General features: G+C 38.8%; 1 protein-coding gene across 1 annotated transcript in view; it reads left to right on the top strand.

Moving 5' to 3' along the window:
- The window catches only part of LOC149169708 (Transducin/WD40 repeat-like superfamily protein), a 233819-nt gene that overhangs the window by 172339 nt on the left and 39560 nt on the right, over nt 1–21920 (top strand). The window contains exon 10 of the mRNA XM_089428776.1: nt 8579–8678. Coding sequence (XP_089284902.1) covers nt 8579–8678 — 100 coding nt within the window. The remainder of the gene's footprint in view (nt 1–8578; nt 8679–21920) is intronic.

Here is a 21920-nt window from a genome sequence, read left to right as displayed (position 1 = left end):
TTTTTCCTTTCACATTGGAAACAATCAGTTAGGGTTTCCATTTGTAGGGTTTCTCCTTTTATTTCACACTTTGCAAGGGTTTACAAACCCTAGATGCCAAGACCTGTTACTTACAAATTGTAAAGTTCTACAATTACACAATAAAGTTAGCTGCATACCCCTAGAATTTTAAGGTGTACAAGGGCTTGTTAGAAATTGCAAATTCTATACAAAAACCCTAGATCCTTCACAGTTATCAATGCATTACTATTACACTGCAAAAACCCTAACAATATCATTAAGACCTAGCATATTATCAAATTCTACCATGCCACGGTCACTAATATTTATGCTGACCACATAACATGAAATGCACATAAAAATTGTACATACCTCTGCAATACTTACCATACCTTCTTCTTTGCTAAGATCCGATCCTTTTTCACCTGTCAACACTTCTTCAAGTGTTTTATCTTCAATACAGGTGCCTCAACTTTTCCTATGTTGAGCTGCTAGCTTTGTCTATTAATCCAATACATAGGTCATTGTTGACTAAGTCACTGTACATGCTTTCAAGTCATTGTCATTGTTCATACTTAAAGTTAAAAACACAAAAGTATGCATGCGATCTACAGGTCGGTTTTACCTATCACTCAGAGTATATCAAACCATGCAAGCTACAGGGCATGGGATCACTTGTGCATAAACATGTAATGCCATATCCATAGAAGTCGAGTTTCTGAGTAATAGTGCGAGCCACTTCAAACACGAATTTCAGAAGAAACGATCCATAGTCGATGAGCCACATGATTATGTGATCACGAGTTCCTTTTAGAAGGCATCACAACAAACCATTAGTCAATGAACCATTCTTACGCAACAATTTTATATATACTAATATCAATGTTGTTCGATATTGCTGTTCATATGCCAAATGATGATGTGACCGCGTTACAACTATATTCAAACATCAATGTTACTGCTATTATGTATCATAAGTGCAAGATCACTATATCATAAAAATGTGGTAAGGTCACTCTACATAGATCCTTGTTATCAAGTATCATTATCATTGTCATACATACTCAGCCACTCATAGAGATAGGGAACCATATCATAAATGAATGCGAGTCAACATAGAGATGTGTGGGCCACGTATGCATGCCATGCCAACTATACAAAGATCATCCCTTTTCCAACAATGAGAAATTGTGAATGCGAGTCGCTGTATTGCGGGCTTTTGAAAATGTGAGCCTCTGGAAAACATACGAGCTACTGTTGATCCGAGCCATTGGAATCATACATACAAATTGTTCATATCATACATGAATTTATCATGTGACCATAGGAACGAGCCAGAGTGTAATATCAAATGAGCCAGCCATTGTGTCACTTGCCACAAAATGTCAACGTTTAATTCATGCGAGTCATTGTAAAAAATATAAGCTATGGTAATGTAACATGAGCCATCCAGAAAACAAGTGCGAGCTTCTTAGCATTACCATAGACTTTTAGTGGATTTCTTAGTTTTGATTTGCAATAATTTCTAGGGTTAACGTAGTATTCAATATTTCAGAGATCATCTATTTTCTTTAGCTTGGATACCAGGCAGAGAGTAGATGTTGATCTGTCAAATTCAGATTTTGAATTTACGAAAATGATCTCCATCAAAAATGCCAACAAAGAGTGATCTTCACAACGTCATCCTTCAGCGTTAGCTTTGAAACCATGTTGGAGAAACAAGGAGGCTACAAGATTAATGTAATTTCTCCTTTTTTTGATAATTACTTGTGAATTTGTTGGCATTATTTTATTATGTTTTTCTTCTTTTATCAAGCAATTACCGTAATCAATGAATTAATTGAATTGATTTACATGAGCAAAATGAAGCTCAATAAGTAATACAAAGATATTTACAATAATAGAAACATCAAGTTTCTATGAGGAAATAGAAACAACTAGTTTCATCTAAGAAACTGCTAAAAATATAAAAATAGCAACAACTACTAAGAATGAGCATTAAACACTGAATAATATTATTCTAATACCCTCCCTTAATGCTCAATCTATTTACAACACCAATAGACCCTCTGAATTTTACAAACTTATCAGGACCAAGAGGCTTGGTGAAGATGTCTGCGGGCTGCTCCGTTGTGGGAACATATCGCAATTGAACGGATCCGTCTTCAACAAGCTGGCGAATGTAGTGGCAATGGGTTTCCACATGCTTTGTTCGTTCATGAAAGACTGGATTCTTGGCAAGTTTGAGCATTCCCTGATTATCACAAAACAAGGGAGTAGGACCTGTCTAGGAAACATGCATATTCGCAAGCATACGTCGAAGCCAGACTGCCTCACAGGATGCCTTAACTGCTCCCCGATACTCTGCTTCTGTTGAGGAGAGAGCCACTGCCTGCTGTTTCTTACTAGTCCATGTGACAGCGCCAGATCCTAGACTAAACACATACCCAGCTGTAGATTAACGGTCATCAATCGAACCGGCCCAGTCAGAATCTGTGTAACCACTGAGTATAGGATCGGAACTTCGAGTGTATAGGAGTCCATAATCAGGAGTGCCACGCACATATTGTAGCACACGCTTTGCTCCTATCCAATGATCAGCTTTAGGAGCTGACATGAAGCGGGAAATGTAGCTCACTGCAAAACTGATGTCAGGTCTAGTGGCAGTAAGGTAGATGAGGCTGCCCACTAATTGCCTGAATAAAGTTTCATCCACAAGGGGGGAGGATGACTGAGCTGAAAGTTTGAGCCCTGGTTCCATAGGAGACGTGGCCGGTTTGCAATCTTGCATTCTGAACCTGTCCACAAGATTTTTGGCATACTTGGACTGAGAGAGAAAGATGTTGTTCTCAGTCTGCCAGACTTCAACCCCCAGACAGTAATGAAGAAGTCCCAAGTCTTTCATATCAAAGGTGCTGCATAAGTCTTGTTTGATCCCATGGATCAAATGTGCAGAACTGCCAGTAATGATAAGGTCATCCACATAGACAACCACAAACAAAATATCATCACCAGTATGCTTGATATACAGGTTTGCATCAGATGGGCTTCGCTGAAAGCCATGATCTGTCAGGTACTGATCAATTTTCATGTACCAAGCCCGAGGAGCTTGTTTCAATCCACAGAGTGCTTTAACTAATCTACACACTTTCTGTTCTTGATCGGCAACCTTGAATCTTGGAGGCTGTGTCATGTAGACTTCTTCCTGTAAGTCACCATTTAGGAAAGCACTCTTTACATCCATCTGATGAACTTTCCAATTGAACTAAGCTGCTAGTGCAAGGACAAGCCGTATGGTACTCATCTTGACTGTAGGAGCAAAGGTCTCCTCATAGTCGATGCCTTCCTTTTGTGAGAACCCTCGAGCCACAAGACGAGCTTTATACTTGTCTAGGGTTCTGTCAGCTTTGTATTTCACTTTATACATCCGTTTGCAGCTGATGGGCTTTTTCCCTGCAGGAAGATCAGAAAGGATCCACGTGTGATTCTTCTGAAGACTCTGGAATTCAGCTTCCATAGCCAGTTCCCACTCAGAGGTACCCTTAGCCTTTGAATAGGTTTGAGGCTCAAAAATACTGTGTAGGTTAGCCATAAGAGCAAAATTTATTGTAGACTGCTGTTTGCTCTTATGTCTAGAAGTTATACCTTCAAGGAGCTCATTATCCCGGAGATCACCAATGGTTTTAGCCCACCATTTAGGCCGAAGAGTAGAGGAACCAATATCAGGAGGAGGTGGAGAAGGCTCAAGAACAATAGGAGCAACAAGAGGAGGGTTATTTTCCGGAGGAAGCTCAGGTAGTGTATTATCAAAGACTAATGCTGCATCATCCCTCCCATCAAGTGGACCTACTGGAAGAAGAACACGGTGAGGCTGATCCTCAGAACACTGCTCAGAAGAAGAGGACTGAAATAATCCTCTGTCTTCATCAAATACTACATCTCGACTGAAGCTAAGACGACCAGTGGCTATATCTATCAGCCTATAGGCCTTGTGGTGATCACTGTACCCGGTCATCATGAGTTTCTGGCTTTTGGAATCCAACTTAGAGCGCTTAGCAGCTGGAATCCAAACATATGCAACTGAGCCAAATACTTTGAGGTGACTGATCTTAGGCTTACGGCCAGACCAAACCTCTTCGGGAGTCTTCCCCTTAACAGCCTGAGTAGGTGATCGGTTAAGAAGATAGACAACAGTAAATACTGCTTCAGCCCAGAATTTGTTCGGAACACTCCTGTGTTGTAACATGGAACGAGCCATTTCAACAACCGTATGGTTGCGGTGTTCAACAACACTGTTCTGCTGAGGAGTGTAGGGTGTAGTTAACTGGCGTTTGATGCCATGAGTATCACAGAAGTTGGAAAAAGTAGAAGAACAAAATTCCCCCCCGTTATCTGTCCTAAGAGTCATGATATTACAGCGAGACTCTTTTTCAACTAAGGTTTTAAACTTTTGAAGGGTACTAAATGCATCAGATTTATATTTTAGAAAATACACCCACATCTTTCTACTGAAATCATCTACAAGAAGCAAAAAATATTTGCAAGCAGTAATAGAAGATGTATTCATAGGACCACAAATATCAGCATGAATTAACTGGAGTACCTTAGATGCGTGCCAAGATTCTCCATCCTTGAATGAAGACCGATGTTGCTTGCCAGCTTGACAGGTGCTGCATACTCCCAATTGCTGAGTCTGAATATCAGGTAACCCTGACACAAGTCCCTCCTGAGAGAGTTGAGAGAGATACTGCATGTTTAGATGCCCATATCGCTGATGACATAGAGTGCTGATTGGAGAAACATGAGCTGCTAGAACCACTTCTGGAGAATCACCAGTGTCAAGAAGCCTGTATAGACCATGATCCTCTAGGCCAACAACAACTATAAGACTAGTTTCCCTGTCGATAATGGAGCACTTGTGCGCACTGAACACTACATCAAGCTGAGGAGAGTTCCTCATAATCTGGCTGACAGACAACAGATTAATTTCCATACCAGGAACATAGTACACATTCAGGAAGATGAGTGTGCGCCCACCAGACTGGATTTGAATTGTACCTCTGCCAACCACTGTGTACTTTTCACCTCCACCGAATACCACAGAATCATTGAAAGGTGAGAAGTCAATAAACCAGTCATGCCTATGAGAGAAATGGCGTGATGCACCAGAGTCAATATACCAGGCAGAAGACGGGACATGATCTGAAGACCTTTTAGCCATAAAGGCGTAAAAGGCGGATTCTGTCTGCTCGGAATGTTCTGCAGCATTCTCTGTCTGATGGGGCCCTCCCTGTTTCTTCTGTTCAGAAGCAATCCTCTGTCGGCAATCTTTCTTCATGTGGCCGAACTTGTGACAGTAATTACACTGCACACTTTTCTTCCTAGTAGGATCAAAAAGCTGAGAAGAACCTTTCTGCTGAAAGGACTGAGAGGACTGATATTTGGCAGCAAAAGCATTTTCTGAGGAGGCTGTTGAAGCACCACTACCAAACTGTTGTTTCCAACGATCCTACTGAAGGAGTTTGGTGCATAACTCTGGAAACTTCAGATCAACATTTGTGGTGGTAATGTTGAGTGTTTCTATGAAGTGTTCATAAGATTTTGTTAGACTTTTTAGAGTGATGAGTACCATATCTTCTTCCTCCATGGTTCGACCAATGGCTTCGAGTTGATCTCGAATGTCTTTAATCCTGTTAAGATGTTCCTGTAAAGATATATGTCCGTCCATCATGATGGAGAACAACTGATTCTTGAGAAAGAAAGCTCTGCTCTTGTCGGATGTCTCGTGCAATTCCTTCAAATGTTGCCAGATTTCGGCAACAATCTTGCCGGAAGGAATCTGCGGTAACTGATCATCAATCACAGAGAGTTGGAGAAGCATAACAACCTCTCAATTTCGATCATCAAACTTATCTTGATCGGTACCAGCTGTACCAAGACAAAGCTCTTTGTTCAGAACGAGTTGGTCAAGACGCCTATATTAAAAAATGGTCAACATTCTCTGTTTCCAGATGTTATAATTGTTGCCATTAAAACGCTGATTTCCTTCCAACATTAGATTGGTTAGTGAGGCCATCTGCACGTTTCTCAAGAAAATAATAAAGGAGTCTGGTACGGATTTTAATACTGATGCTGGCTGATCCGGACAAAAAACTGATAGGCGCTGGAAACAAAATTTAAATCCACTGACTTGAAAATCGAGGCACAAAAAACAATGTACCTAGAAAATTCTGATGACTACCCAGTTGATATATTACGAAACCCACATCAAATCTGTAATCTGAAATTTTTTTTCAACAAATGAAGCTCTCGGGTCTACTAAATGACACAGATGATTTCTGGTCGTGCTGTCCACCGCTGGATTCCTGGCTACCCAAATCTCAAGGCTGACATCCGTGCGTGTGTGAAGGCAGTTCTGGCAAGATTCTCGCAGAGCTTTTAACCAAATGCCCAAAACAAATTCAGTTTCATGGACTGTAGCGTACGCCTGAGATGAGAACTGTATGATGTGAGCATGAATTAGTTTGCCTTCTGCCACGGCTTTCTCATCAGCGCAAACCTGCAAAAGAGAATGGTAGCGCTGGTTTCGATCCTCGGACGTCTGCTATCACAGAGTATTCCAGTGGCGGATATGAAAGACACATGCCGTTGTGTCCAAGTTGTCGAGCTGCGTCAAGTAAAAGTTCCATCACACGCTTTGCTCTTGGGGTGAACGAAATCTCCACAGCAACAAACCCACTGCCTCTGCCAATGATTTACCTGCGTACGAATATTGCTGGGGTCAACTCCAAGATTCTCAAGCACACGAGCTGCAACACTTTCACCTTCCCTTAACTAATAAACGCAAATGCACTGATCGAGCTCTTGCACGAAGAGATTTGTCGGCTTGGCAATTGATTCTGGGCAACGATTTGGCGATTGCACCCATCGATTCAAATCAGCAGAAGTCCTGCCAGCGTGACTACGGCGAGAATGATCCCGACTGGAGTCTCTGTTGAGCCGAGGAGTTCAGAAGGGTATTCGGGTTCTGCCCGGATGTGTCACCGTTCCGCGCCGGTGATCGTACCCGCGTGGTCTAAAAAGTAACCAGACTTCGATGAAGTTCCAGCTTTATGGCGAACGATGATGAAGAGAGTCTTCTAGAAAAAAATCAGATTCCAAGAGCAATTTCCAAATAAGCCACAGATTTTTTTTTTTGTTTTTTTCAGCAATGAAAAAAAAATTATTTCAAAAGATACCTGTGTTTTGATACCATAATCAATGAATTAATTGAATTGATTTACATGAGCAAAATGAAGCTCAATAAGTAATACAGAGATATTTACAGTAATAGAAACATCAAGTTTCTATTAGGAAATAGAAACAACCAGTTTCATCTAAGAAACTGCTAAAAAGATAAAAATAGCAACAACTACTAAGAATGAGCATTAAACACTGAATAGTATTATTCTAATATACCAAATGTAAAAACATGAAGATCACAAGAACACAAAGAACACAAGATATAGGCTCCAAGCCAGGGCAAAACCCCTCCAAGGGGAAACCTAGAAAATTGTCTTCTTATAGAATCAGATCAAATGAGATATCCAAGACCCTTCAACCCTCTAGAAGCCAAGTCAAACCCTCATTCTGTGTTGCAAATCCATCAACAGTAAGAGAGCAACAACATATGCAACATCATATCTTCAATAAGAGATACATCAAGGCAGAACTTTCACAAATCAGACTTCAAGAAAGCTCCTCCTTCAATTTCAGATTTCAGCCGTCCTTCTTCCTGCGATATTTCAGAACTTGTGCGAATTATGTGTGCAAATAAGCTCGAACTCACCCGCTATTTATACTGTCCAGAGGGGTGTGAATAGACATGTCCTTTGGGGCAGAGCCTACATGACAGGCAGGGCCGACTTGACTTCTAGAGGGGATTTTTACCCAAAATACATCTTTAAAAATTCTTTTTTCCTTTCTCTTTACAATAATTCCAAATAGGACTTTGACTCTTTGACTCATCAAATCCTAGAAGCATGAAGAACATGCTTAACTAATAAAATAATAATCTCTTGAGCATGAAACCCATGCTTGAAAATCAATTTTTCTTTTTCTTCTTTTTGCCTTTACATAAAATTCATTTTGATACAATTATGAAGACAGAACTTAGTTACATTCTAAAACACCCTGACCATGCTGTCTTGGATTAATAGATCCAAGAAAAGATGAGGAATATAATATTTTAGAGCAGTTTCATCTAGGAGATGAATTTTATAATTTTATGAAAATGAAGAGTTACATGTCACATTAAAATGTTATAGTAAAACATGCGTGTCTATGTATCAAAGTTTTCTGTTTTGTAGACTGTAATGTACATAATATTAATAGAATAATATATTAAACACAAAATCAATAAACCATATGTTTATCTTTCTGCGTTTCAACTCTTGATCAATATTATGTGGATGTTTTCTAGCTAATGAACAGCTGTTGATAACTTGATAATATAGAACAATCTTTACTTCATATCTGTCAAGTATCCTACACAATTTCCAACCTCTGATTTAAAATGTTGTCAATACGTCTCTGACAGAGTGCAACTTGGGGACCTGATGGACGTATGCTTTTTATGGCCTTCTCGGAGTCCACAACATTGGGCTCACTTCACTTTGCCGGAAGACCTCCATCACTCGGTAAGTGCATAAGTTTTTAGACATGTTAGTTACATTTGTCCCTGTTTACATTCTTACTACCTTGAGTTTTATTTTTGATGAATAATTTGATTATTTCTATGTGCTACTAGTGTGTCTTGTCATGATGTGTTTATGTCCTTCTAATGGTGATGCTCAATACATAGATGAAAACTATGTGGGTGACACAAAACATTGGTAAAATTATGAACGCTTATCTTTAATGCCTTGCGTCTGATTTGGAGCAATCAGGCTTAGTAGGTGAAGATTCGTGGTGCACGTACCTCTTGTTTACTGTTTGTTGTATTCTAGAAGTCAGGACCCTTGTGCATAAGAGTTAGTCTTTTTAAATTATTGCATAATAAATGGTTCATGCTGTCGATTAAGTGACAAAACACAGCTTTAAATAGTGGTGTTGGGCGTTAGATCTTTTATGTTGGAAAAATGATGGTAACAAATGACCTTTTCCACCATGGAAATATATTTGATCTTAAACTTTTTTGAAGCTTTCAACATGGTATCACTTGTGATTGATGTACGGAATTAAGGTCCACACATTTTTAGAGATAATGAAAGAGAAAAAAAAGAAAAAAGTCTTTAATATAAACACTGTAATGATACATCTGTTGAACAGCATAAAATCACCACAGGTGGTGTATCGATAACACCCTTGGTTAGGTGGTATAGCTACAATATCTAACATTTCCTTTGTCATCTATTAAATATAAACAGTGACTATGATTGATGTAGGAACTTAGGGTGCACACATAAAGAAAATGAGGTGAGAAGAAATACAAGTATTTATTATAAATGCTGGAATGATGCATCTGTTGCACACCATAAATGTTAGAAAATCAGAAAGGCGGAAAGATTTTTTCTTGTTGATAATTACTTGTGATTTCCTTGTGTTCTTATTGTTGAAGAAAGTGTAACTAGGTTCGGTCTTCATAGTGAAATTATCTTTGTAAATGATGTAATAAATTATTCTTGTAATCTTGCTACATGGGTTTCATGAGCAAGAAGTGTCTCTAGTTGAAAGACTTCTTCTTGATGTTTTTAGGATTTATTATAAATGCTGAAATGATGCATCTGTTGCACACCATAAATGTTAGAAAATCAGAAAGAAGATTTTTTCTTGTTGATAATTACTTGTGATTTCCTTGTGTTCTTATTGTTGAAGAAAGTGTAACTAGGTTCAGTCTTCATAGTGAAATGATCTTTGTAAATGATGTAATAAATTATTCTTGTAATCTTGCTACATGGGTTTCATGAGCAAGAAGTGTCTCTAGTTGAAAGACTTCTTCTTGATGTTTTTAGGATTTATTTATGTGTCAAAAAGTCATGTCAGGGGTATAGAAACTCTTAATGAGTTTATGTAAATGTAATAAAGTCCACAAAGATGTGAAGAAACCCTCCAAAGACCAAGCATAATCCTTCACTAGAAGTCTGCAAGCGAAAGCAATGAAGAAGTCTACATGTCGGCTCAAATTATGAATTAATTACACTAATGAAAGTCATGTTGTCTTGGGTAAGAGACATAATGGTTCATGGTTCATGTCGGCTCAAATAGATGATGCAATCCACTATAAATACCCCATTGAATCATCCACAAATGGCTGGGAGAGAACTCGCATGATCTTCTGAAATGTCAATGGGTATAGAGTGCAAGCACGTACGATTTGGGTCTCGGATGGATTGCAGGTCGAGGATTTCGTTTGGGTGCAAGTAGGTGCAACCTTGGACGTGACATAACCGCAGACAAAGATTCGTATAAGATAGTAAGCCACAGTGATCTCGACATACCTGTGATGAACCTCAGACAAAAGTACAGTGATAATAAATCTCAATGAAAAACACAGTGATGGTGGATCTCAAACGAAGGCACAGTAATGGATCTCGGACAAAGGCACAATAATGGATCTCGGATGTAGGCACAATGATTATGGATCTTGGGTAGAGGCACAGTGATGATGGATCTATAGATCTGTGATCTTGTTATCTCGTCTACCATATGTAGTGATGAACGTTGTTCTTGGGTACAATCTCAGAAATCGAAATTGCAGTTCTGAGCATAATAATAATATCATACTCATCTCTGTCTCAGCATCAACGTAAGGGTGAGTATCTAGGATACTGTCACAATCCTAAGGGATATGTATTATGACAATCTCGGCATGATCATATCTAACTATACAATTAGATCTAGTATCTCGGTTGATACGATGAATAGTTGTGATGAAAGTTTTGAGACGAGCTCTGTATATACATAACCTCACCTTGAGCATGGAAAGAACATGAGATCATTTCAGTGATCTCATTATTCGAAGGATGCAGATCAATAAGGATCCTGGAACAAGAAGTGAATATGCAGTAGCTGCGTGCTGGCAATGGGCATGATGATCTTAGGATGAAAGATCTCATCAAGCAATATTGAGGATCTCGGTAATGTAGCTATATTGACTTCAGGGATGCAGTGAAGATGATGTTCAGAGAAGTGAAGGATTGATGTCTTGGTCTTGCAGTGGCAGAGTGTGTCAAGGGTCATGGTCTTGGTATTTCAATGGAATCTCTATAAGAAGAATTTACACATGGGTTTTCCTCTCCAAGAGGGAGAGGTTTTGGCCCTAGCAGAAAGCCAAAATATGTGTGTTCTTGTCTCTTTTGTTTTTGATAGAGTTTGATGAAGCTAACACATACACACTAATGATGAAGTAAAGATCAAGCTAAGATTAATTGTATAAAATCTTCACAAATTGTTATCATGTATCGAAGAATCAACTTAATTATGTTAGCCCTAGATTCTTCAACATGGTATCTGAGGGATTGGTTTTAGAAGTCAAGGAAGGGCAGAAAAGAGACATGTAGGGATTAAGTTTTTAAGCAGAGCATCAATGCAATAACATCAAGATCTAAACTCTAGATCAAAGGAACAACCTACAACAGCGGTGTAGAAAAACAAGGGTTACTGTCTATAGCAGCAAAAGACTTTGTCTCAAGTAATCATTATCCAAATGCCACAAGATCAAGGCAGCTCGGAGGATCTCAAATTGAAGCCTCATCATCTTGAAACCCTAGGAAGCAGTTTACAATCTACAACAATAAGGGTTTTCGGATGTCAATGGTAATACACTTGCAATCACAAGTCGATGTTGCATTCTACCCAATTATATCAGCAGTTTGTTGATATGTCAATGAAGATGGCTCAAAGGGAAGGAAGGCAGTCTGCCTATCAAAGATCTCAACCGAAGGAAGCATCCACACACCTACTCCATCTACTGCCAACATAATCAAGGTGAAGGTTTTATCTTCACATCTCAAGTAAGTATTTTTTATTAATTATTTTTGAAATGACTTCGTTGCAAGAAGATCTATATGCTGTATGGGTCGTTAAAGGTTCTTGCATGGAATGAGAGGGATTGTCGTAATCCTTAGAGAACTCTGTACATCAAGGTCTCCTTTGAAGCCATAAGAACTCGTAGAACTCGTAGTGTTCCATGAAGCAAGAAAGGAGACACAAGAAGATTACATAAAATACTAGAGGATATATTCTCTGAAGTAAAGTGCAGAAGGCGCCAAAGAGTGAAGAAATATCTTCATGAAATAGCAATGGAGAAATCTAGTAAAATGATCATCATTGATATTGATATTGATAAGAAAAGTAACAAGATGTCCATAAACAAGAAGGTTACCTCGATCAACAGTCTGTGGTCTCTATGTCAATAGAGAAAGGTAAGTTGTATAGGATACAGATAAGTGCAGGGAAGCTGAGGAAAGGATCAAGGGAAAGAGGGAATAATAGATCTCCAATATGAATGAGATGGTATCCCTCACAAAAGGATCCTATCAGAAGTCCCTACAGATATGAACATAGTAAGAAGATGCATCGTGGCATCATGGAAGCAAGAGCTCGTATGGAATCATGAAGAACATAGCTCTTGGGAATCTCGGTGTACATTGAAGGAAAGGAAGAAGTCATTCAGGTCAAAGGAAACATTTGCCAGATGGGGATACACTAGATCCTGAACTCAACGGAGGATCTCCTAGTCCGGGAAGGCAAAAATGTCTTGTCAAAAATTCCATCTCCTAGAACTCATGAGTTAGTGATTCAATGACATGAAGAATGGAGCAGACCAAGGGATTGAAGATCTTTTCAATCAAGGAAGCTGCAGGAAATACTGGAAGGAAAAAAAGGTATGTATGATTGTATTTGTATTTGAATTTGATATTGAAATGCAATTACATGTGGTTGTAGATAAAATAGATCATGCATGATCAAAAGGGAGTAGATCTCCTCCTTTGAAAGGATGCAGAAAGACATAAGTTAGACTAGATGAAATCAACATAATATGTCCTCATAATATGGTATGAGGTAGTTGGTGACCATTGAAGAACTATGAGAGTTCCTGGGAATGAAAGACATGAGGATGAAAGAGATCGTGAGACATGCAACCATGATGAAGGCAGTCAACATCTAGAGGATCAAGAAGACTTGACCAAGAAACCTCTCGGAATGATGTGAAGACTTTGATGGAAGTCTGAAAAGATGAGGACCCTTGACAACAGATATCATCGGGAGATGTGTCAACATGAATGTAGGATGATTGATGCCTACAAGAAGATGTCACTGGAAGAAGGCCATCACGAAAAGGTAATATGTGATTTGTTCTTGGTGCCTGACCTCTGGGAAATGTCTGGGTATGTGTGCAGGATCAAGGAAAGGAGAGTTGTGAGGATGTCACAACTATGTACCTTGTGATCCAGAGCAATCACTGTTGAAGAAAAGTGATGACAAATGAGCTTATGAAGGAAGCCCCAGATGTAAAGCCAAGTAGGATACTTCCCGGGAACGAGGGAATGACATGACGAAGGAAAGTGATGGATGGCTGAGCCCTACATATGGAGGAATTGATGACATCGAAGTCTTGAATCGTCATTCAACTAGAAGACCCTATAAAGCACTAATGATAAAGTCCCCGGGTAAGAGGGAGCTTTGGAAAGTTCTATGAGCAAAGGAACTCAAGCAAGTTTCTAAGTAAAGAGAAACTTAGAACTCGTCCTTGATTAAAGGGGAGAGTCAGACACAACATTCTTGTCTTCAGTTTGGAAGAAAGAATGGAGGATTGTGTAATCATCTGGCATCCGACACTCTTTGAGGATGTGGTAGGGCATCCAAGACAAGAGTGGGAAGAGGACCGATATTCTTGAGGGCTGGGAACCCAAGATGAGAATAGTCCTAGTAGGGCATACTCGGAGAACACCCAAGTGGATATCACTCTAAGAGAGACAATGATGATGTGTGTCTGTCAGTCATTGGTCTCGCCAACATTGTGTGCTCTGATCTAAGTGAGAGATAGAGCTGTTAGTCAAGGGCTTGCTAAATGGAAACAATGTTGGTTGAAATGATGATATAACAAATGGATTGCAAATATGATTCTTTTTATAAGAAATTCTTCAGATTGAGAATGACCAAGTACCAGTATGAATACCTCCCTAGTTAAGAGGGAGTGTTGAAGAAAGTGTAACTAGGTTCGGTCTTCATAGTGACATGATCTTTGTAAATGATGTAATAAATTATTCTTGTAATCTTGCTACATGGGTTTCATGAGCAAGAAGTGTCTCTAGTTGAAAGACTTCTTCTTGACGTCTTTAGTATTTATTTATGTGTCAAAAATTCATGTCATGGGTATAAAAACTCTTCATGAGTTTATGTAAATGTAATCAAGTCCACAAAGATGTGAAGAAACCCTCCAAAGACCAAGCATAATCCTTCACTAGAAGTCTGCAAGCGAAAGCAATGAAGAAGTCTACATGTCGACTCAAATTATGAATTAATTACACTAATGAAAGTCATGTCGTCTTGGGTAAGAGACATAATGATTCATGGTTCATGTCGGCTCAAATAGATGATGCAAACCACTATAAATACCCCATTGAATCATCTGCAAATGGCAGAGAGAGAACTCGCATGATCTTCTGAAATGTCAATGGGTATAGAGTGCAGACACGTATGATTTGGGTCTTGAATGGATTGCAGGTCGAGGATCTCGTTTGGGTGCAGGCAGGTGCAACCTTGGACGTGACATAATCGCAGACAAAGATTTGGATAAGATAGTAAGCCACAGTGATCTCGGCATGCCTGTGATGAACCTCAGACAAAAGCACAGTGATAATAAATCTCAATGAAAACACAATGATGTTGAATCTCGGACGAAGGCATAGTAATGGATCTCGGACTTAGGCACAATGATTATGGATCGCAGACAGAGGCACAGTGATGATGGATCTATAGATTTGTGATCTAGTTATCTCGGCTACCATCTGCAATGATGAACGTTGTTCTTGGGTACAATCTTAAAAATCGAAATTGCAGCTTTGAGCATAATAATAATATCGTACTCATCTTTGTCTCAGCATCAACGTAAGGGTGAGTATCTAGGATACTGTCACAATCTTAGGGGATATTTATTATGACAATCTCGACATGATCGTATCTAACTATACACTTAGATCTAGTATCTCGGTTGATACGATGAATAGCTGTGATGAAAGTTTCAAGAAGAGTTCTGTATATACATAACCTCACCTCGAGCATGGACAAAACATGAGATCATTTCAGTGATCTCATTATTCGAAGGATGCAGATCAATAAGGATCCTGGAACAACAAGTGAAGATGCAGTAGCTGCATGATGGCATGATGGTCTTACGATGAAAGATCTCATCAAGCAATATTGAGGATCTCAGTAGTGTAGCTATATTGACTTCAGGGATGTAGTGAAGATGATGTTCAGAGAGTGAAGGATTGATGTCTTGGTCTTGCAGTGGCATAGTGTGTTAAGGGTCATGGTCTTGGTATTCGTCAATGGAGTCTCTATAAGAAGAATTTACGCATGGGTTTTCCTCTCCAAGAGGGAGAGGTTTTGGCCCTAGCAGAAAGCCAAAATATGTCTGTTCTTGTCTCTTTTGTTTTTGATAGCAGTTTGATGAAGCTAACACATACACACTAATGATGAAGTAAAGATCAAGCTAAGATTATTTGTATAAAAACTTTACAAATTGTTATCATGTATCAAAGAATCAATTAATTATGTTAGCCCTAGATTCTTCAACACTTATTATTATCTTTCTTATGTTCTTCTTTTATCTTAGTTCATCAAGCAATTACCAAAACCAAAACACGAAGATCAAGGACACCAGATGTAGGCGCATAGCCAGGGAAAAACCTATATATAGGGGAAAACCCAGTCAAGAACTCTTCCTTCAGTAATTCAAATGAGATAGACGAAGACCCTAGACCAACAGACCTTCCTCCACCAAGTCAGCCTTTTGATGAGATACATCAACCTTCAATAGTATCTTCTTGTTCAATTGCTACAACCTAGCATCAATCTAGAAATTTCGGTCCTAGATCCACCAGTAGCTTCCGAATTTCAGTCTACCCAACAAATGCAGAATTTCGGCCCCTCCAGCAGCTTCACGTGTATGAGAAAAAGAGAGAATTTCGACTTCTTATGCTTGTGAGAGGCCTCCTTCTCCTTCTCTATCCTTTTTCTTCTTCTTCCTTGAAATTCACACTTTTTCTGGTCCCCAGAAGTTGTAGATCGAACTACTTGTGTTTGAGTGACAAAAGAGGTCGAGTTGCTCCAATATATAGGCTTCTTGTGACGTCAAATTCCCCTATTTGAGGCAGAGTTCGTGGAGGAGGCCTAGAAGACTTGAAATACAATAAAATAAATTTCGTCTATGACAAATAAATCCCAAGAAGGGTCTATTACAATATGACATGGACAAGGACACTTGACATAAACCCTAGGAGCCTTCAATGGAGGCTTTGACCTAAAAACAATTGACCTAAGCATGAAATCCATGCTTTAATAAGTCAATTTATTTAATAATAAAATTTCTTTTTCTTTCTTTTGATAAATAAATTTCATTATGACTCAAGTACAATTATGAAGACCGACACTAGTTGCATTTTTCAACACTCCCTCTTAACTAGGGAGATATTCATAATTACATATATATAGAGGTACATGGAAGATCTCCAAAATGAACTATGAAGAGTTCTAGTACACTCAGTGTTGCGGACTAGAAACTTGACCAGGGTATTCTATTCGGGGGGGACTAAGATGGACTAAAGCTTTCAGCTAGTCTAAGTACCATCGGGCTCAGTTACTAACCATTGACCCATGGATCTAGGTGTGTATCCAAGGTCAGAGGTACAAGACCAATGCCACCCTCCCTCTTTGGGATCTAGACATCAACACATAGGCAGACTTGATGTCCTCCCAAGCATCCGCCATTAGATGCTTCATCTCTCCCTGATAAACTAGATATACTCAAACTTTTAGGACTCTGAATCATCTTGATGCCACTTAGTTATTTATATTCAAATATTCAGAAGCTTTTCTTCTTTCATTTCTTCAGTAGCACCAAGACATCCTCAATATATTGTAGATCTATTCCTTCTTCGATTTCTTCTATAGGGTATCCATCATGACTATTATAATATGCCCTCCCTCTCAACTGGGGAGATGTATTCGTTTCGTCTAACCATGCTCCCTCTCAACATTGAGAGATCAACTGCTTCCTCGGAGAGTCTTTCATGGCTCCATTCCTTCTTACAGTATCAAGGTCATCTTGATCATCATTATCCTTATAGCTTCCTTCATCATGCTCATACGAACATCTTCATTATCTTGAAGATTGTGTACCTGCAAAACTTTAATATCAAGTACAACCAAATACATATATAGAAGCATGAAGTTAACTATATCAAAGTTATGTCAATATAATGGAAGCATCAAAATAATCAAATACTTTAGACATCAAATACCTAAATCTAGATAGATTCATACTAGACTTCAACTTCTTGCTAGCGTTTTGTCACAAACCCTAGACTATATCATAAAGCAACTCAATCAGGATATAAGTCTCATTATATCTAGGTCTCGATATATACAACATACTCTACTATGATTCATTGCAAACCTTGGATTCCATCTTTGAGATACGAAGCCTTTTATATTAGTAATTCATCAAATAACAATTTTATTATACATATTTGATTCTATTAGGGTTTATTGCAAACCCTAGATCAAAACTAAATCATATTGGAAACAATAACATCATATCCTAGAATATCAATTTCTACTAGGGTTTTGTTACAAACCCTAGAATTCACAAACTAAAATATGAGTATTAATAAGCATACTCACATATACATAATGAAGATTTCATAATCATGCACTAGCATATCACAACAATATCTCAAGGCACCAACATTAATACATTAAAGTTAGATATACAACAATTTTGATCAGGCTAGGGTTTCGAACAGACATACGAACATATACCTAAGGATTCATTCCTAGGAACTTGCTATATATATTACACAAGTTTAGTTCATAAACACTAAATTACCAAACCCTGAAGATTTAGGGTTTCAATACATGACTTAGATATTAACAACAAACCCTAAAGGGCTAGGGTTTCTATAGCAATACCAAACCATCAAAAGAATAGGAATTCTAGATTTCATCAACAACCTAAGTAGACTAGGGTTTCAGTATTACAATTGACATATCCTTAGGGTAGGGTTTTATAGTGAACCTTTTTAGGGTTCCGCAAGAATGATAATATAATGAGGGTAGATTCAATCTAATGATTAATTACCCTAGCCCTAGACACAACGATGTCAGTAATGTAAAGCAAATTTAAAATAGAATGAACATACCTTTTATGAAGAGAGATTTTGATCCAAATGGATCCAAGAACACTCTCTAAGTCTTGAAACCTCTTAAAATCATGCCAAACATCAAAACAATCGCACATGAAGAACCCTTAGAATGGCGGAAAAACACTATCGGGAGGCCAAAAACACGTGAAAATAGAGAAAAACATAGTATCGGAGGTCTGAACAAATGAATGCACAGTAGCCGTTAGATCTAGCCGATCAACGGTCTAGACCTGATCGGCGAATCACAATCGACGGTGGCAACCAACGTGTATCGGCGTAGACTACATCACACTTGCGTTATTTTCACGATTTTAACGTATTTCAAAAATACAAAGGGAAACCTTGGAGCAAGGCCGAAGTGACTTGCGATAGCGATTGAGGACGGACCCGATAGAGGAATAGACTGTATTTAAGGACTTTTGAAGTCCGAAATGAACTGTGTTTGGCGGAATTTCATAGTCGTGAATGCATTTTCCTGTGTTAGCAGAAAACGACCGCGTTCGAGATTCCGAAGGATTTCAGGGGCCCGAGGCACTCTTACGTCGCAGAATAGGTGGCCATCTCCCCTTTAGGCTTAATGCAATGATTGTGTAACACTAGAAGAGGGATTCGAGCGGACAGAGGCCGGGAGGCAGAAAGCCGAGAAGGAGAAACGAACAGGCAGACCAGATTGGCTTTAAAGCCACAGACAGAGAGCAAACAGGGGAAGCAGTATTGCAGGCAGTGCTGAGACAGAGCTAAGACAGAGTCAGAGAGTGATTAAGAGAGTCTGTGTACTCAGAGAAGGCTTGAGGGGTTGAAGCTAACTATTACTGCTATATCTGTTGTGTATTGAGACTCAAATTGAGCTCATACTGTTGTAAAAACTCTGCTTGAAGACATAATAGAGAGGCCACCACTGAAGGCTAGACCAGGAGATGTAGCCCAGGAGTATTGGGTGAACTCCTCATTAAATTTTCTGTGTTATGTGTTGTCTATTATGTTTTGTTTACTGCTTCATTGTCTGTGTATTTCACAATCTTATCCATTGCATAAAATAATATAGACAAATCCAGGCACATGAGTCTATAATACCTTATTAATTGTCTTAGATCTCATTATCAGATTGAGTGGTATCAGAGCTTTATGTTTGCTAAGGTTAGACAAGCTTGTGCTGGATTGGTGAATGATAACTAGGTCAAAGCTCAAATTAGGAGAAGGAGAATTGGTTGAAACTAACTCAGAAGTTGGTAGAGTCTATCTTAGGAGGAAAATGGCAGAGGAAAATCCCTTGGAATCAGACTCTCAGTTCATGGACAGTTTCATGACCATGAGAGCCATGGTAGAAGAAATGTATCGAGAATTTAAGAAAGGTCGAAGTGAAGATTCTTCAACCTCCAAACAAGACAAAGGAACAGAAGAATCTCTTCTAGATGGCCATTCTGAAGGCAAAGGGAAAGGAAAAGAGGCTCCTCTATCCATACCTTCTGATAGCCCTGAAAATAAAAAGAAGAAAACATCTTTGATTAAATTAGATGTTAAATTTTATTTGCCAATATATGATGGAGAATTAAATGCAGAGAAGCTAGATAACTGGATTAGACAGATTGATGTGTATTGCAGGGTGCAGAGCATTGATTCAGACAGGAGTAAAATTCAGTTGGCCAGCCTACACCTTGGAGGAACTGCCTTGGTATGGTGGGAAGGTAGGACACAAGCTGACTTGAAGAAGCATGGTAAAATTCTTTCTGTCTGGAGTGAATTTGTTTCTGCAATTAAAAAACAATTCTATCCACTAGCTTATATGCAGCAAGCCATGATGAGTTGGCAAACTCTTCGCCAGTTAAAGGGGCAAAGTGTACAAAGCTACACCCAAGAATTTAGAAAAAGAGCTTTGATTCTAGGCATTTCTTTAGACTCACCTGAAACTTTGCTGAAGTGTAAAGGTGGTCTACACAACTATATGAGGCACACCATTCTCATGTTTAACCCTATTAGCATAGATGAGGTATCTGTTCAGGCTACCCATCTAGAGGCTAGAGGCAAGAATGTGAACCCAGAGATTGGGGGATCATCAAAACCCACTGCAAGCAAGAACAAGGAAAAGAGGAAGCAGAAATGGAAAGAGAGGAAGGCAAATGCTGTACAAAAGGCCAAACCTTCATGCACTCACTGCAAGAAGGATGGACATGATGATGAACATTGCTGGTCTTTGCATCCGGAGCTGAAACCCAAGAAGTTCGATGGAAAGAAGAAGAAGACTGTTGCTGCTATACAGAAAGATTTGGGGTTAGACTCAGGTGATGAAACAACAATCGCAACCACAGGTATAAAAGGTAAAAATTCTGAAGCATCTACTAGTAATTCTGCACAAACTATTGATAGTGAAGAAAATGAGAGGAAAAGACATGAGCTTTTTCATATTAGAGTTATTTCCAAGCATCAAAAGATTGATACTTTATTTGATAGTGGCTCACAAGTAAACTTGATTTCTAAAGCAATTGTAAAGAAATTGGGACTACTAACCACACCTCACAAGAAGCCATATCCATTAGGTTGGGTATGTGATAAAGCAAAGCTACAAGTGACTAGACAATGTAAACTTAGGTTTTCTTTTGGGTCAGCATTTGTAGATGAGGTTGAGTTAGATATCATTCCCTTGGATATATGTGGAATTGTTTTAGGAAGTCCTTACTTGTATGATAGAAAAACCATTTTCTATAGAGCTGAAAATAAGTATCAACTCGTTAAAGATGGAATCGAATATATTGTAAGAGCTCATAAACTCAAGAATAATTATACTCTCATAAACTCAGGGCAGATGAAAAGAATTGTAAATTCATGCAAGCAATTTTTACTGATGGTTGTAAAGGAAAAGAAACCTGATAAAACCAATGTATTTGAAGGCTGTGATGCTAAACAACAAGCTGATTTAGAAAAAGTTGTTTCAGAATATGATATCCTATTTCAAGAACCTAAAGGTCTGCCACCCAAAAGGGAAATTGTACATGATATTAATTTGCAGCAAGATGCTCCATCACCTAAAATCAGAATGTATAGGTTATCCGCTTTAGAGAATGCAGAGATCAAGAAGCAAGTACAGGAGCTCTCGAGAAAGGGTTCATAAGACCAAGCACATCATCATGCAAATCTCCAATCGTGTTGGTGAGGAAGAAAGATGGTTTGTGGGGGATGTGCATTGATTACCGAACACTGAAGAAAATAACGATCAAGAATCGTTATCCCCTTCGTCGCACTGATGATCTATTGGATCAACTGAAAGACGCTGTTTACTTTTCCAAGTTGGACCTACGTAGTGGTTACCATCAGGTCAAAGTAGTAGAGCAAGATGCATGGAAGACTGATTTCAAAACAAAGCAAGGGCTATATGAATAGCTAGTTATGCCTTTTGGTTTGACTAATGCTCCTGCCACTTTCATGAGAGTTATGAATGATGTACTCAGGCCTTTTATTGATGATTTTGTAATTGTATATTTGGATGACATTCTTGTTTTCAGTAAAACATGG

This window comes from Pinus tabuliformis, chromosome 4_2 (genome assembly GCF_031772625.1).
Source record: "Pinus tabuliformis cultivar Carrire ecotype Pingquan chromosome 4_2, CPIR1, whole genome shotgun sequence".
Classification (NCBI taxonomy): domain Eukaryota; kingdom Viridiplantae; phylum Streptophyta; class Pinopsida; order Pinales; family Pinaceae; genus Pinus; species Pinus tabuliformis.
This window is presented reverse-complemented; position numbering and strand designations above follow the sequence as displayed.